The 18823-nt window shown below is 33.0% G+C and overlaps 1 protein-coding gene across 4 annotated transcripts in view; it reads left to right on the forward strand.

Moving 5' to 3' along the window:
* DENND1B (DENN domain containing 1B) overlaps positions 1 to 18823 on the forward strand; it is a 265750-nt gene that overhangs the window by 82972 nt on the left and 163955 nt on the right. For all 4 annotated transcript variants that reach the window (XM_054523755.2, XM_024234528.3, XM_024234539.3 and 1 more), the window contains exons 4-5: positions 12007 to 12056; positions 14026 to 14145. In XM_054523755.2, the coding sequence (XP_054379730.1) occupies positions 12007 to 12056; positions 14026 to 14145 (170 nt within the window). The remainder of the gene's footprint in view (positions 1 to 12006; positions 12057 to 14025; positions 14146 to 18823) is intronic.

Below are 18823 nucleotides of genomic sequence, written 5' to 3' on the forward strand. Positions count from 1 at the left end.
TATAGTTCCTCCCTTATCGAGTAAAATCCTCTGTAAGAGACTTAGGAAATTGTGTTTTCTCTTTAAGTTCTCTTGTGCCAAAGCAGACTAGACTGGAGTGATAAAAACTCATTGCTATTTGGTGAGGGCTCTTTGATGGCTTTCTGTTATGTAAAAACAACTGGTATTCATATTTCAGTTTATCATAGAAAGCATTCTACATGATAAGAACTAAGAACAAAATTGGCATCTTCACTTATAAACTCAGCAAGAGGCCAAAGATTACATCAGCAGGAACTGTGAACTAAATGTTTATTCCAAGAGGTTGGTCTTCTATAATGGATAAGGTAGTATAAGTTTGCAAAATATTAGCTCCCAATATTTCTATTTGGAATTTCAAGAAACACTCAATTAAAAAAAAACACTTCGGACTTCAGATTTTAAATTTTGGGGCTGGTCTGAGTGCAGTAGTTTTTACAACTAATTGATCACTATCAGTTAACATTTCTTTGTTCCTTCTCTACTTCCACTACTTCGTTTGACTAGCCTTAAAAAACGAATACATAAATAATATTAATGGGCATGTGCATTTTTGTAGAAGAAAAATCTTGTGTAATTTAAGATAACCTGAAAATACAGAAAATAATTTGGATCTCCTAGATTCTTGATTTTTTTTAGTACACCTTGCTGACTAAATAAAACCTGAATATAATTTTATTTCACTTGCTAAGTACTTAGTTCCTGCTTTAAGTTGAAAGAGTTACAAGAAGTCTAACAAAGTTTACTGAATAAAATTGCCAAAAGTATAACAGCTGACCCCAGGTTGTCTCCCTTCCAAGTTACATGTCTTTATCTGACCACCAGGTATAGACAGCTTTGTCTTATTTACAGATTCCCAGTCCTGAGCTTAAGATGAAATAGTCTGTCAACCATATATTTCTCTATTATTATTGACCTTGCTTAATCTCATCCTGCCTATGTTATTCTAGTATTATTTATTTGTTCTGATGTGACTCTTGTTCTGAATATGACATATAATTTGCTTCAGTTTTTTGTTTTGTTTTGTTTTGTTTTTTGAGATGGAGTCTCACACTGTCGCCTAGGTTAAAGTGCAGTGGTGCGATCTTGGCTCACTGCAACCTCCGCCCCCTGGGTTCAAGCGATTCTCTTGCCTCTGCCTCCCGAGTAGCTGGGATTACAGGCACCCAATGCCACACCCAGCTAATTTTTTGTATTTTTAGTAGAGACAGGGTTTTACCATGTTGCCCAGGCTGGTCTCGAACTCCTGACCTCGTGATTCACCTGCCTCAGCCTTCCAAAGTGCTGGGATTACAGGCATGAGCCACTGTGCCTGGTCCAGATTTTAAATAAAATGCCTCAAATTTAATTACTTGGTGTTTTGCTCATCTGTGAGAAAGAATCAGTTTAAGCTCTTATTTATAAGTCTATTACTTGAAAAGTGTTAAATATATGTTTTTACTGTAAATCTGATATTCTTAGTAATAATAAGTAAGCATAGATATAAGTAGCATTTTTTTTTTTTTGGCCTCACGGTATAATTTAAAGGGAATAGAACAATCTATGGCAGATAAGACTCACATTTGTTATGACATATTGTCTCATCTCCTACCATTCTTTCATACCCCATCCCTTTATTTTTTTATACACGAGATTGAACCTTGGTTATGAAGTATTTATTGTATAATCTTAACTCTTCATATATATGGATAATATACATTGTATAAGGATCAAATAGGCATCAGATTTAGGCATCTGCTGATTATCGATTGCAATCTCGATGAAAACAATGTAAAAAAAATACATAGGGTTGGGGCATAATGGTTTGAAGCTTCAGGCTTTGTTTTCAAATCCTAACTCTATTAGTTGTTTGACTTTGGACAAGCTACTTAGCCTCTCAGTCGCTCTATTTAATTTTTTTTCACACATAAGAGGGAATGAAACATGGGTTGTTGTAAGGTTAAATGGGATAATGTATGCTAAGTGCTTAGGTCAGAACTTGGCACAGAGTAAGCATTTATTTTATCTTGTCTTTATTAGGAAGATAAAGCAAGCATGCAGACTCTTTTAAATCATATTACTTGAAATGTCTATCAGGGCAAATTGATTCTGATGGTGCTAAAATGGTGTCGTTTTACATGAGTTCAGATTTTTTCTTAGCATGAGTAATGTGCCAGGCACTGATTAGGCCCTAGGGCACCTCCGAAGTTGAAAACAGCCACAAAAACTTTGGAGACATACTTGTTCCAACTGATCTTTCCAACTGGAACAACTAGAGCTTTCTGATTCACCACTAACTCCATTGATCTGGTTGCTAACTAATCAATCACATATTGTGATTATAAAATCAAAAGTGGTTGAACACATTAAAACCTATGTCTTGATACAAGTGGTTAGGAAAATGAAGATATATGTTTTCACTGTTGTAAGAGAAAATTTAGTGATTTCATACTTGAGAATATGATAATAAAGTTGCTAATTGATGGGAGTATAAAAATATGAAGAAGGATATTTATCTTTCATAACATTGGAGAATACAATAGTAATATCTCTTACTGCTTTTATATCTTTTAATCAGTGCGAGTCCCAGACCAGATTCTCTCTGTGGAGCACCAGAAATTTTATCCAGCTACCTTTTGTATGTCTCCATTTTTACTCCTCTGTATATCTCAGTTTTGTGCCTGTTTCTGCATTCTTGCTGCAGCTATCTTATTTCAAGCCATACACTTCAATTACTGTAAAAGCCTTATATCTGATCCCCCATCATTTAGTCTTGCCCCTTTTCAGCCTTCTCACACTATAGCCAGAGTGATCTTGCTAAAATTGAAGTCCAGTCATATCCTTTCCTTGCTTTAAGCCCTTCAAATTGCCTTTATTTCTCTTAGGGTAGCCATATGATTTATTGTTCAAACTGAGATATTTATTAATTTATTTTTGAGCTATAATTTATATGTGGTGAAATGCAGATCTTAAATATACAATGAGATTAGTTTTGACATATGCATACAACTATGTAACCCATATTCTTTTCAAGATACCTTGTATTAATCTATCACTCCAGGAAGTTCCCTCCTGCTGCTTCCTGGTTAATCTATTTAATATCCATTCTGATTCCTCATTCCACTCCTTCCCCTACCCCAGACAAACACTCGCTGATTTCCACTAATGTAAATTATAACTCAGATACTTCTGAAAGTAAAAGAGAATGCTACTGATAATTATAATGAGAAGATATATGTAAAGTGTTGCCAGGAGGAATGGTTTCCTTGCCCTTTGTATTAAGTCCAAAATTTTTAATTGGCCTAAAAGCCTTATATAATCAGTCCCCTGGTTATTTCTCAGTCCAGTTTGTCTTATTACTATCTCAACATTTGTACTTCTTTTTCAACTCCAGACCTTTCTTTGCACATATGTTTTCCTATGATGGAAGGACCACCCCTACTTCCCCCCCACCACTCTTTCCTCATGCTGTAGCCTGGCCAACTTCTTATTTGCTCTTCATTTCTCTATTTACATAGGATTTCTTCCTTTGGGACTTTTCTCCTAGACCTGCCACACATTGATTTATATGTTGTCTTCTAGAGTCCCTACTATTTTTCAATTTTCCTACCAATGCTCTTATTACTCTATATTGTTATTAGCTGCGATTGCTATTCTAATGTATTAAATATTTGCAAAGTGAATATACATAAAAATTAGTTATTTGTATAATTTCACATTGAGTTTGTAAATATATGAGTGGTACTGACTAGACTTTATACCTTTTAAGTAAATAGTCTTCATTAAATAATTTGTTTTTAAAAATTGTGTAATTATAATTTAGTTCCTCTAGACAAAGCTTCCAAATAACTGAATGAACAATCAGTTATGATTTTTCCAAACTTTTCAAATACACCATGAATCTCATTTATACTGGGTGGTCTCATAGACTTCCAGGACATTCAAGGCTTAAATAAATAATTAATAATATGCCACTGACGCCAGAATATAAGAACTAGCTAAAGGTATATTTTCAGACCTTTAAAATGTAGGGTCCCTGATTTATTCTTGAAAACTAAAGGCTTTATTGTTTCTTGAAGCAACTAGATCAACCACAAGAGTCCTATTTGGTTTATCACAGGATTTACTATTTCGGGAAAACAAGCAGTTTAGGGATAGTTCTGAACTAGGTTCCAGGCAGGACCAGAAAAAAAAAAAAAAAAAAAACCAAGGTTAATTATAATTTATTGCTCTGGAACATATTTTATCACTATGTTCCATCTGTTGCACAAAAATCAGTTTTCTAATATATGGCCTGGGCAGTTAATGGAGAATATTTGCATGAATATGATGACAGAAAGATAGTATGAACATAGACTAGGTGTGAAGACTAAGAGAAATAATGTGGTGGTTTGGTGTCTACAAGACTGAGGAGAAATGTAAAATAGAGACTGACGAAGAACAAAGAAAGATTGCTTCAAAAGTAAAATAGAAACCAAAATTCTGTAATACAAGGCAATGATAGAAAAAGGATGTTTTCTAAGGTTACCTTTAGCAATACCCTTTGTCAAGATAGTTGAAGACAAAGTCTGAAGACAAGCCTACTTTTAGGTTGTAGATGAGACCAATAAATACTTCTGTTCCTCAAACTGGCCAGTGCCTTACTTAGAGTTGGTGATTAATCTTTATTATTGGATTGTTGAATAAGTACATGAATAAAAGAATTTGATCAGTATGTTCCCCTTAAATTGAAAATATCTGTTGATATGACTCTGAAGGTATTTTTAATTTGAAAGAAAGCAGCCAATGTAGTAGTCCAAAGTAAGCTTTTTGTATGTGATGAAATCATCAGATATGTACATCGGATAACTTTGCAATGTTAACAGTGTTTGCTTCTATTGTGTTTGGTTAGATAGAAGTAGTTGCATATATTCAAATATATATTTGTACATACATCTGTATCCACATCCATACCTACTTACAAAATACATGAAAAATCTTCAAAAGAGCAGATAAGTTATTCAGTATAATGCTTTTCATCATGTTATATCTCAGTATGTTAAAGTTTTGGCAACAGGCATTGGACACAGGACCTTTAATATTGTACTGTGCTTAGTAAACACTTGTTAAATATGTATGAATTTAAATTCATATAACAAGAGTTATTAGAACAAATAGCTGACTAATAAAAGAGCTAACAGTTGTTGGGAGTGGTTAATGTGCTTGATATTATCCTAATCATTTTATATGGATTTTTGTTTTATTTTCACTTAATCCTCATATAAATTCCTCAAATAAATCCTTGTGTGATCTTATGAGATAGACACTAATTTTTGCCCATTTCCTAGATGAGGAAACTGGAGCACATAACCAGTAGTTTGCAGAACCAGAATTTGAATGAGTTAAGTACGTCATGCACTTGGCTACTTTGATATGCTGCCTAATGTGTGTGTGCTTGTGTACATGTGACTATCCATCTATTTTCTTTTTTAAATCTAAGAATATAATTTTATTTTATTTTCAATAAAACACGTACTTTAAAATGTACGTATTGGGTTGCACACATCTATTTTCTAATGATCTAAAGTCTCCCTAGTTTTGAAAATTAGGAATTGTATTTCCTTTACTCTCGATAGCACATAGCTGTGGGTTGGAGTCATGGTAACTGATCATTAGTCAACTGCTGTAAAACTTGTTTCTTTCTAAAACTTGAAGCATTTTCCTACTTATCTTAAGTCTACTTATCTTGATTTAAATGATTGCTTTATGGGCAGTGTTCTATTTTATGATCTATTTTCTTTGATCTAGAAAATATTACTAGTTAGTATAGGAGTGAATGAAGCAGAGATATATTTAGTCTGAAGGGGGTAGGAGGTTATATGGTTATCAAGGGAAAAGAGTGGTAGTCTTCCCAAATGTCTTTTTCTTAGATAGAGCTGGGTAATTTCTATTCAAATCCCTGCTTAAAAGCTAGTGTTAACCTGGGGACACAACTTTTTTTAAGAGAGAGGGTCCCTGTCACCTAGTGAAGTGGAGTGAAGTAGTGCGATCACCTCCAGGGCTGAAGCCATCCTTCCACCTCAGCCTCTTGAGCAGCTGGGACTATAGGTGCATGCCACCATGCCTGGCTAATTTTTGTATATTTTTTAGAAACAGGGTTTCACCATGTTGCCCAGGCTGGTCTCGAACTCCTTGGCTCAAGCAATCCGCCTGCCTTGGCCTCCTAAAGTGCTGGGATTACAGGTGTGAGCCACCATGCCTGGCTGGGGCATAACTTTGAAGACAGTTTTTAATAGAATTTTTTGAAAAAAAGAACAACCCTTGGAAACCCATATTCTTATGTATACATTTTGATTTTTAAAAATACTTCTCTTTCTTAAACTAATGAGAATAAATGTATTTTGCCTTTTATTTGCCAAGCACACCACTTGTCTTGTTGTAAATATAGATAACATATATAAATATATACATACACAAAATATTTAGATACATATATACTTTTATAATATATGTAAGTACATAAATACATGGAATATGTGTGTGTATATGTAATCCTGTTGGTTTGAGATCCCCATGGATACCAAAATTCCACAGATGCTTAAGTCCTTTATATAAAATGGGACTTTTGTTTTGCATGTAACTATGCACATCCTCCCATATATTTTAGATCATCTCTAGATTTCTTATACTATCTAATACAGTGTAAATGCTCTATTAATAGCTGTTATAGTATATTGGTTTTTTATATGTATTATTTGTATTTTTTCCAAATATTTTTAATCCACAGTTGGTTGAATCTGCAGATGCATAATCTTCTGATTTTTTTTTTTTGGTAATGTCACTCTGCACTGCTTCCAATCTAGTCTTTTTCATTGACATTGGATCAAACTAAAGTGATTGCATAGGTTTCATCACCTAAGACTTATGCACATAGAACTGAAATTTCTGAAATTTATATTTTATAACATAGTTCTTTTTATAGCAGAATGTATTTGCTTCATGGCAGTTATTTTAATATTCTAATAATATAAATTTATTTTAAATTCTTGATAGTGAAAAATAACTTGATCAGATTTAATAACCTATGTAGTTTTAGTGTTGGAATTCACAGACTTAGAGTGTTTTCCCTAATTTAAGGAGGAGGGGTAAAAGAGGGATTTATTTCTAACGAAAACACTACATAAAAGTAAAATCCAAGAGAAAAATTCCACACTGGGCATAGTTGTCCTGACAGTTCCTTTTTGGCCCTAAGTTTAAAAATATATTCTCCAAGGGACATGGATGAAGCTGGAAACCATCATCCTCAGAAAACTTAACACAGGAATAGAAAACCAAACACTGCATATTCTCAATCATAAGTGGGAGCAGAACACTTCTTAAAAAATAAAAGATGATAGAGAGGCTATCTCTGTAATTTGACAAATTAATATAATTCTCCCTATAAAATGCATTTTGATTTAATCACCCTGTTAATATAACTTTATTTCCCTTGAAAATTTAAAATACCTGATGGTGTCCCTGAGAGTTTGCTGTGGTGCCCTGGAACATCTAAGTGCTGTTCGGGAATCTCAGTTATTACTCTCTTGTGTAAAGTATAAATAAATTGAATGAATGTGTAGTATTAGGTAATTCTCACTTATTTGGGGGATAATATTCAAAATTAAGTAATCATCTTTTCAGAAATTCATGGCCTTTGTGAAAAATTAGATTAAAATGGACAAGTAGCTCATTTAGTTGTAGCAAAATGATTCTGAAAGTGTTATTCATATGAAATAAAATTACAGATAGTTTAAAATTGTCCTTATATGATATGGTGTAGTACTTTTATTGAGAACTTTAGTATAAACATAATATTTGATTAATATCATTATGAGGATTCTTAAGAAATAAAATATAATACTTCACTTGTATTTCTCTATAGTTACATGTGTCATGGTTATCGGGAGACGAATGGGTTGAATTCTGACTTTTACTCTAACTAGTCTAAGGCTAAACTGAGCATAGATAACCATTTCCCTTGCCAGGGATTAGTTTAGGAGTGGCTTATGACCCTGTGGCTAATTAAATGTAATGGGAAAGTCAGGGATCAGACTTCTGGGAAAGGTTTCCTCACTGATAAAAAGACTGACAGAAAGGGAGGCTTCTTTCACTGAACACTGCTGTATCTTCATGGGATATGCTGAACTCTGGTAGCTCATTTTGTGATCATGAGTAGAGATAGCTGAGGAAAAAGCCAACAAATTTAGCCCAGCAGGGCAGGAGGGAAGACTTCTGGGTCCATGAGGTAGATGTTGAATTAAACAGTCTCTGAACAAGTCAACCATGTCATTTCTTGCTATGAGAGTATAACTTTTCCTTATATACATTAAGCACCCTTAACTGATATAGCTACTCCTAGTCCTTAATTATTGGTGCTATTCAAACTGAAGTTAAAGACTCAGGGCCCTTGTGGGTTTCGTGTAGGCAATCAAATTTGTGTTTTGAAAAACACTCCCAAGTGATTCTAAAACCTCTTCATCTTCTTTCTAATCCTTTCCACCCTCCATTGAGAACATCTGGAGCAAGATAGTTATGAAATTGAATGAAAGGACTTGGTGAGTGATTAATTATATGTGGGGGTCAGGGAAAAGGAGGGGTCATGGTAACTACCATGTTTCTGATTTGGGTAACTAGGTAGATAGTGCTGCCAGTTTAGGTGATAAGGACCTTAAGTAAAAGAACAGCTTCGGTTTTGTACATTCTTCATTAGAGGTGTCTGGGAACATTTAGAAAGTCATACCAGAAAGTAGTTAGAGCCGTAATCCTGGAGAAATATCTAAACTACAAGACTAAGAGATTTAGTAGTTGTAGTTGAAACTATGGGTATAGATGAGATTGCCTACAGGTATATCTTACTGAGTAGGGAAGAGAAGAAACTATGGAATTTCAGAGAACGCTCTGAAATTTCAGTGTACAGTGGAGGACAAAGTGGTTGAGAAGGAGGAAAAACAATTAGTGGTATCGACAATGACACATCTCATTTTATCTTAGATTTTTCTCAGATAAATTCAAAGACCTTTGTTCTAAGAACAAATTCTAAGAACTTTGATCAAGATGTAAACTTTAGTGTTTTTTTTTTGAAGTAAATTCTTTCTTAAATGCTTGTTTTCCTTTTCAGTTGATCAATTTATGGTGCTAAATGGTAACCTGATGGGATAAATAATTAATATAGCACTCTAACACTAGCAATTGGCTCTAGTTCTCTCTTACAAGATCAGTTTCATTGTAATGCTTGTTACTAGAGATACACTGGTATGGAACCCAAAACCCCCCAAAATATAAATTTTCATCAGTCCTTGTTTCCAGTCATTAACATGATAGTAGAAGTGCTGTAAATTTTCATCAGTCCTTGTTTCCAGTCATTAACATGATAGTAGAAGTGCTGTTTTAGGACATACACAGAAATATGTATTATTACTTCTTTCATTTTGCTGTTCATAATTTTGTATTCTAGTCCATCGATTCTTTTTGTTATTCCTATTTTTATCATTTGACATGTGTTAGCCAATATACTCTTTTGGCATAAAAATAAAATATTTTGGAGAGTTAGGAGGATTCTGAATCCCAAATAATTTTTCTTGGCTAAGGAGTATTCTTTAAAAGCAAAAGTCTGTAGAAAAAGGAAAAACTGATAACTTCTGAAGAGTATTTTCTTAAACCTTTCACGTAATCTGTGGATGCTAACCTAGGATTTTGTGTGTGCGTGTGTGTGTGTGTTTGTATATGTGTCATATTAAAAACACTGTGTAGTGAAAATACCAGCCTTCATACACACTTTTGTAATAAATGTGGAAGTATAATTTTCAATTAATACTATTGCTAAGAGGATCCATAAAAGCTATTTGCATGCATTTTATGCCTCCCTCCAAGTCTCTCTCTTTTCTTTTTACACTTCAGTTTCAATAGCACCTGTAATTAAGGAAGAAAACCAAGCCCTGGGAGCTAGGTAGGACTTCCAGCTATTGATCTGTGTAAACCCAGTTTATACTGTCAGGGGAGAAACAGTCAACTGCTGAGCTGCTTTGTCACTGACATAAGCTGAGAGTGGATTTTTTTTTTTTTTTTGTCTATACTGTTTATACACTAGTCTATAGACCTGCTGGCTGGTTGAATTTTAAAGAGTGCGGAGGTTTAAAGACTTGTCCCCTGAGGGATGCCTCTGCCAGTTGGGAAGCGAGCTGAGGCTGTTTCGCAGAAGTGTATGCATGTGTGTTGCTTGTGGAAGAAGGGAGAGGGAGGGTGTGAAAGATTGAGCAACTAACTGGGAAGCGTTCGTCTTAATTTGAGTCTTAAAATTGATGTGAAATATATTACTAATTTGTGTATTTAGAGGCAGATATTGAATTTTGAATATATGTTCTTTATTGTTACAGAAATTATGTGGACAATTTTATAGGAGGAGGTCTGAATAGTGTTCACATGTATAGTAAAAATGGTGAATGGTTTCACTTTATGAAGTACAAGATAAGGATTAAGCAACAGTCAAATGAAAATGAACTGGTCTCATTTGCAATGAACTGTTTTTCAGTTTACAGAATTTAACTTACTGCAAGTTTAGTGACTCTTTTAACTACATTTAACAAAATATTGTCAGTGGTGAAACAGTTAGCTTTTGCTTAATATGGAGTCTGTGCTCATATTTTTAAAGGTACATGATTATGATTATAAGCAATCCAGGGTACCCTGCCCTAAGAGTAGATGATTTTTTTTTTTTTTTTTTTTTTTGCAAGATCCTTTTCTTTCTGCTTATGTGCATTAAGGCACTGAAGCTTTCTTAGGTATTGGTATTGGAATTTTATAATGTTTTATTTTTAGTTGACACTTTATTGTAGTCTACCTTTTTAAAAGAATGCAAGAAATTCTACTTTAAAACACTCAATGCTATATTTATGTATAGGGTTTAAATATTCAGATATTGATGACTTCTATAGACCTTAGTTTTAGTGGCAAAGAAGTAGTAGCAAAAATATTGTTCAGTGAGGATGACTGCTGCATTAAGATATTTGCTCTTTTTAATGGGAAACATCCTTATAAAACTCTTTGTCTTGTAAAATTGCCTGACTTTGAAGTTGTATGATGTTGTCTTCAAGTTTAAAGTTTAACTTTTGAATCAGACTTAATTTTAAGTTATTTTTCAAATATAACAAAATAGATTTTTAACACTTTGTTTGCCAAGTAGCTGATAATTATTTGTATTTTATTATAGTTTTTAATGTGTATGGTTTCTAAAAGATTTTAAAATTATTTTTAATGACTGTTAAATAACTGAAGGTTTCAAAATCATTCAGATTATTTTCTGTGTTTATTAAAGCATTGATTTTCATATTAGGCAATCCTTAAATGAAAGTGCACAGAATAGAAGCTATATTTTTGAAAGCTTGTTTTTAGGTTCACATTTCTTTAAGAGTGTTAAGATAAAACTTAATACCAAGAATTGAATCATGTAAATGTTTCTTTGGCTATAGAAAGTCTCTCTCTTTTTTTTTTTTTTTAAACTGTTTGACTATGGGACATGTAGAGTTGTTATACCTCTCAGTAATTCATTCTGCTGCCAACTTCATTCCCTTTTCTCTGCCTGCATTTTAATTGAAACAACATTTATATTTTTGAGCCAGGATCTGTCAGAAGTCCCTATGGCTAGACTGTGGTACAAGTAGCAGCAGACGTAGCTTACCCATATGGTGCGGTGCTTCTTGTAAAATCCATATGGCCTTGTTGAAGGGAATCCCAGCGGGAATGTGAAGGGTGTTAATACCCTTCAGGCCAGGCCTTTCCCCCCTGGGGTTTCTGTGGCATTGTCAGTGCAATCTGCCAAAGCACAAACTTAATTCCTTTTTAATAATCAATTATTTTAGTCTAGGAACCTGTGCTATTTTTCTTAAGGACAAAGAAAGCAACTTTTTCTCGTAGAAAATGTCTCAAAGAAGTTTTAACTGCATCTTAAAAAATATTCTAAAACTTATTTCTTTTATTTGAAATTTCCATTTGTAGGAAATACTACAGAGTGTGCCCAAGTTCTGTTTTCCCTTTGACGTTGAAAGGTACAGTATAAGTATCATTTAAAATAAATGTAGATTATTATAGTACATACTTAAAAATGATCACATGTGCTTTTTTATAAAATGTTGCTTCTCTTTATTGCTTCTCACAAAAAGGCTAGAGATTGAAAAGAGGTTGAAAATTAATGAATATGTGGAAGAGGAAGCCTTTTAAATCACATCTTTTATTTTCTCTACTATGACCAGTTAAGACAAGTCTGAAAACACATTGCCAACAGGTTCTGTTTTTTCCCTTTATTCTCTCTTCTTCAGGTAGAAATTGTGAGCACTAGTGGAAAAAAATACGAATATGACCTTGATTGGAGTCTTAGAATTATGTCTTGATGTATGTTTCCTGGTTTCTATCTCACTTCATCCTCATTGAAAAGACCATCTGTGTCATGCTGTAAAACTCATGGCTACTTGTCTCTCAATAATAGCTTTTTAGAGATAGTGTAATACTATGGAAAGCTATAGGGAAACTCCTCTAGTTTTGAAAATCTTGTTTTTATATTTCACTGAACAAATACTGAATGATGAAATTGCATAGACTTGAAATTTCATGGAACATACAGCCCTGTGAGCATAACAACAGATCATTTATTGTTTTACATGTGACTTTTATACTCTATTTTCAGTTTACTTAAGAGGGCGATATGAAGGGTTTTTGAAAGAATATTTATTTTAGGAAAATACTTTGCTAAAGTAAGTATTAGTGAGACTTTATGATTTTACTGTATTAAAGATAAAGCCTTCTGAATGATGGACTAATCAGTACTAATAAGCATTGCTGATGAATGATACTCCTTGTTTTACCTTATCTGAGGAATCATTGCCCTACCCCCACCAAAAAAAGTTACAAGTTTCATATTAATAGTAAGGAAGATTTAGGATCCAGCTACAAAAAGGATATTATGAATCTTGGGCACTAGAGGTCACATTTGTCACTACAGGGTTTTTTTTTTTTTTTTTTTAAGTTTATTAAAGTGTAAGAAAAACCTATCCACTGAAAAGTGTAGTTGTTAAATGTTCAGCATTTGAAATGCAGCATTTCCTGACAAAACTGTTTGTAGCATTGATACTGGCAGTAATTTATTTCCTTCTGCACAATCCCTATGGCTATTTCAAAACCAAAGTGTAGGCGTCATGGATATTTTATTTTGGGACAAGGAAGCGAAAGTTCGGTTATGGTTATCTAATGGCAAGATTACAGCCAGTACTAGGAAATATATTCATATATTTTAAATAGAAATAAAGATTCAATCTAATGTTTTATATTGCCCCTTATACCAAAGTGTGACACATATTATGGTAGTATGATACTTCAAAGTTGACTAAAATTCTTTACAGCTTAGCCGATAAGCCTTTTGTTTTTTTGGTAGAAATTATATTCTTATTTTATACTTGGAAATTTATTCCTCAGTATATTGATAGCTGTACAAGAGAATTCTAGAAAAAATATACCAAGGGTATTTTTGTAGGGTACTTTATTGGGTGAGAATGTCAACAGGAGAAGCAATTAAACAGAGTTGGTGGTGTCTGCCATTAGATTCTAAAGTGACATGATTTGCTATCTAAGCAATTTTAGAATAATTAAGAATAGAGGCTAAAGTTGAAGAAAAGGACTTAGTCATCATTTCTAGCTTCTACAGTTTCAGTAATAATATTTTGATAATTTATGAAATAGGAGCACTTTTAGTCTTATGAACATTTATGGTAGACTACCTTATGATTTCCTAGTGAGAGATTAATATATGCTGAACTGTTCAGTCTGTGAGGTATTACAACTTATTTTGGTGTTTACTTTACATGTTTCACACTTACTCTAGTTTTAGAACATAGTTCTAGCTTCAAGAACCAGCTGATTAGAAGGATGAAACCAATGTCACATATAAATATACTCTTGTTTTTGTTTTTCTTGAAGAAAATTGTCAAACAAGGCACAATGTTTCCTAATGTTACTATATTTTAGGGTGTCTCAGAATCAAGTTGGACAGCACTTTACCTTTGTACTGACAGACATTGAAAGTAAACAGAGATTTGGATTCTGCAGACTGACATCAGGAGGCACAATTTGTTTATGCATCCTTAGGTGAGTATTTGTAGTAAAAAAAACTAGATGCAAAATAGGTAACTATCTCTCTTTTGTACTTTGTTATGCTTGGGATGAAGAAAAACTTGTTTTCTTTAAAAACAAGTTGAAAAATAATTTTCCTGATTTTCTGTATACAGAATCAGTTAAGTTTAAAGATTTACCGTTAACAGAGTGCAACTTTCCTTGAAATAATCGATTTTTTAAAGATTAGTTTTTTGTAGAATTACTTTTGAAAACTAAATATAAAGAGACGTATTCAAATAATATATGAGTGTCACCTATTAAATGGAATACAAAAAAAAAGTTAAATTAATGTATGCCCTTTTCTGTCACTGAACCAGACCTTGGATTTTTAAAAGTGAACTGCTGCTTTAAGACAGAGGTTGCAAACTGATGAACCTGGTAGAAGCATTTAGAGGTTTTCGTTTGGCTACTGGGTGTTTAAAAAATTTTAAAGGACATTAACCTTATGAATTTTAGGAAGTTTTGTATATGGTTCATATTTCGAATTCCTTTTGAAAAGTGAGGCTATCTACTAATTCTGCCATGGCAACAATAAGCTGGAACTGAATAGCAGATTTTTAGTTGTGTCATGAGCTTGCTAGTTTCTAAAGGTCCTATCTGTCCTGCCTAATTGCTTACATTATCTGCCTTGATTCAGTAGGTAGTTTAGAGTATGGTATCAGTAGATCCCTGCCTGTGGACTTGGGATCTGAGTTGCTGACTGTTAGGAAGAAAGGGTTCTAAAGGTTAGCATTCTTGCAATATGTCCTGATGAATCAGAAATCCAGATGTAGTCTGTAAAAATAGGACTCCAAACTAGTATTATAACATGGATATTGGTCAAACTGGATTTCTTAGAAATGCTTATAGGAAAAGAAATAACAATTTATGAAATAACATATTACAAAGAAAACTTTGGTATAAAATCAGTCTTCCTGTTCATTTGCTATTCATATTTAGCTACAGTTATATCGTTCATTGAGAGGTTGTTAATTTACTTAGAACATTGGTTAGAGCTGGAGAGATTTTTTCAATCTTTATTCAAAAGTAAGTGCTTAACTGCCTTATAAGTAATAGAATTGTGAATGTGCCCCCATTCTCTCTTTAGCACAACTTTTTCATCTGGATAACAATTGTGCTTAAAACTTACACTTTATCCAAAAGAATGTCATGCTTAAAACTGTAGGTTAATTTTTTGAACTTGGAACAGGTTGGCTGGGCAGTGGGGATGGAGATGACAGTGTGGGCAATGGTGGGGAGAGTTCCTTTTATCATTGTTTCATGCTGAAATTTCAAAAGCTACAGTTTAAAGGGGAGTATATCTTTATGCACTGTGCCCAAGATGGATTTGCCCTAATGGAAAGACCAAAGCTGTATATGCTTTCTTATTTTTCTCAATGAATTTTTGAAACTTTTCATTAAAGAATTGAAATTTACAGAAAAATTTTCATGGTACAATAAACTTTTATATAAACCTTACCTAGATTCATCAGTTGTTAGCATGCATTTCTCTTCCTCTCTCCCCGTCTCCCCTACTCTCCCTTTCTCTCTCAACACACACACACACACACACACACACACACACACACACACACACACACACACACACACACACACACACACACACACACACACACAGTCTTCCCCCCACCTTTATTGTTGTTTTTGTGCACCCATTTGAGAGTAAACATCATTTTCAGGTAAGATTTGAGTCTGTATTTTATAGCTTACCTCACTGTCTCTAAACTGACCTCCTGATATTTGTAATTTAAAAGTCTGAGCCTTTTGTTTTGAACTCTTAAAATACTTTGAATACATTGAACTTATTAATCATTCACAAATAATTATTGAATGTTTAGAATAGTTTCTATAAATGTGCTTGTGGAATAAATATTCTTAGGAATTTCTGTTTAAATTGAGGAAAGCCATCATTACTTGAAAATATTTATACAAAACATGAACTATAACTATTTGTTAATCGACTGAAAGAATAATATAATGTCCATATCGACAACCCAATTGTCATTAATTTGTAGAAAACAAACTCTAAAGCAAATACAATAATCAAATTATTTTTATCTGCAGTTCTAAACTTGTATAGGTAGAAGAACGCCTGAATGTTGTGGTATATTCTTTGAAGTATGAAGAGTTTTTAACCTGCAGAAAATATGATTATATTAGATAAAGATAATGAAAACCAAAAGTAAAATCGTGTATTCTGATAAAGAGAACATTTCACAATAAGTATTATTGAATATTTTATTTTATTTAAAATAATTTTTCCTTTTATATTTATTTTTGTCATTTGACAGTGCTTTTGGTAGATAAGAAGTAGGAGGTGTCAAAACTTTATGAAAAAATCATAGAGGAAAATCTTAAATTTAGAAAATTCTATTCTCCAGCTTATTTTTCCTAGTAAATTAGAAAAATATTGCCATTTTAAGATTTTAATGGCATATCTTAATATTTTTTCTGAAAGACAATATGTGAAGGGATTCTTTGAGAACAGCTGATTTAGAGAATAACCAGCAAATTAGATAACTATTTAATTTTAATAATGAATGGAGTATTCAAATATAATGGAATTCAGCATCTTATTCAGAAAATTGGAAAATTATAGATAGATAAATGTCTATTTGTAAGCTATAATCAGTGTATCCCCTGGAAAGGAATTTTGACAGATTTCTATAAGTGCTACAATAAGAGGAGTTATGGTGCTTTTAGTCCGAGTTTATCCACCTAGTTTGATGGGTCCTTCACCACTTTTAGCTTTAAAATTGTTGAAAGGATAGATAAAGCTATGTCGACTAGAAGAAAAAAATTACTGTGGCAGTGAGAGTCTACATGGAATCCCTAAAAGATTTGTGTATTTGAGCACATAATGATGAAAATGCTTGTATGGTGACAAGTATAATAAAATTTAAAATGCAAATAATAAACTGGTGGAAATATATTTACAACCACTATAAGAAAGGGTTAATAGCCAAAATACATAATAAGCACCTACAAGTTAATAAGAAAAATAATCTGATAAGTAAAGCATCTGATAACTTACAGAGGAAATGTAAATAACATATGCAGCTATGAATGATGCTCAGCATTGCTGAGGGCAAAAAAAATGAGCCCATTAAGATTAGCAGAATTGTTGGTGGCACATATACACCATGGAATACTATGCAGCCATAAAAAATGATGAGTTCATGTCCTTTGTAGGGACATGGATGAAATTGGAAATCATCATTCTCAGTAAACTATCGCAAGAACAAAAAACCAAACACCGCATATTCTCACTCATAGGTGGGAATTGAACAATGAGAACACATGGACACAGGAAGGGGAACATCACACTTCGGGGACTGTTGTGGGGAGGGGGGAGGGGGGAGGGATAGCATTGGGAGATATACCTAATGCTAGGTGACGAGTTGGTGGGTGCAGCGCACCAGCATGGCACATGTATACATATGTAACTTACCTGCACGTTGCGCACATGTACCATAGAGCCTAAAGTATAATAATAATAATAATAATAATAATAATAATAAAAAAGAAAAAAAAAAGAATAACTCAAGAAAACAGAATGTTATATCAGTGGTGTTATCTAGTTGTCTAAATTGTACCTTTTGCAGATGTCTTGGTTTTACTAAAACTCAGTTATCAGTTACTGTAATGTTAGTATGCATTACTGAGACAGACTAACATGTAGGTATAAACTCTCCCCTCTTTTTGAGATATATAATGTAATTTAAAAGTATTGGTATTTTTTATTCTGTAATATTTCCTTTTTAAATTTTTGTACTGGCATGATTATTATGCTTACACACACATTTTCAATAAAAGACCATTTTTAGTATCTGCAAAAAAAAAAAAAAAAGATTAGCAGAATTGAAAAAATTTTTAAATAAGCATGAGGGAGAACACACTTCATGTGCTGTTTGTAGGACTAAAAAGTGGTATTAAGCTTTTGAAGGAAAATTTAATAATGTCTATTAGAATTATAAAATCTCATATTTCTTCAGTCAGTAATTTCAGTTCTAGGAGTTTAAATCCAGGATTATTTCTAAGAGTGAGGAGAAAAGTATGAACAAAGGTATTTATTACAACATGGTTTATAGTAGGAAAAATGCTAATTAGCAATATTTAGTCATTCCACAATGTATATGTACTTGAAAACAATGTTTTCAAGTATATACAAACAATGAGAGTAACATTCTGGTGGGAGAGAAGGGAGGGTGTTGTGGGACAGAGAGGAGGTTATACTTGAAAAGAAAATATACGCAATAAGTACATAGAATTTTATCTGTCAATTTAAAGAAATAATAAAAAATAAATTTAAAAGTGTTGACAACATGAATGCCCCTCAGTAGGAATTGATTAGGTATATTATGGTACATTTTGTAACCTCCTCTCTGTCCCACTACCCCTTCCCTTCTTTCCCACCAGAATGTTACCCTCATGAGGGCAGGGATTTTTGTCTTTTGTTTACTCATATATTCCCAGTGTCTACAATAGTGCCTGGCACATAATTCTTAATAGACTTGATAGATAATTATTGAATAAATAAATGAATAATGCAGCAACTTTTTTTACTATTAAGAAAAACATACACATATATACACCCTGACTTAGAGAAATGTTTATGATCTGTTGTAACATGATGAAAAATTTCAAAATA

The sequence above is a fragment of the Pongo abelii genome, chromosome 1 (assembly GCF_028885655.2).
Source record: "Pongo abelii isolate AG06213 chromosome 1, NHGRI_mPonAbe1-v2.0_pri, whole genome shotgun sequence".
NCBI classification, from domain to species: Eukaryota; Metazoa; Chordata; class Mammalia; order Primates; family Hominidae; genus Pongo; species Pongo abelii.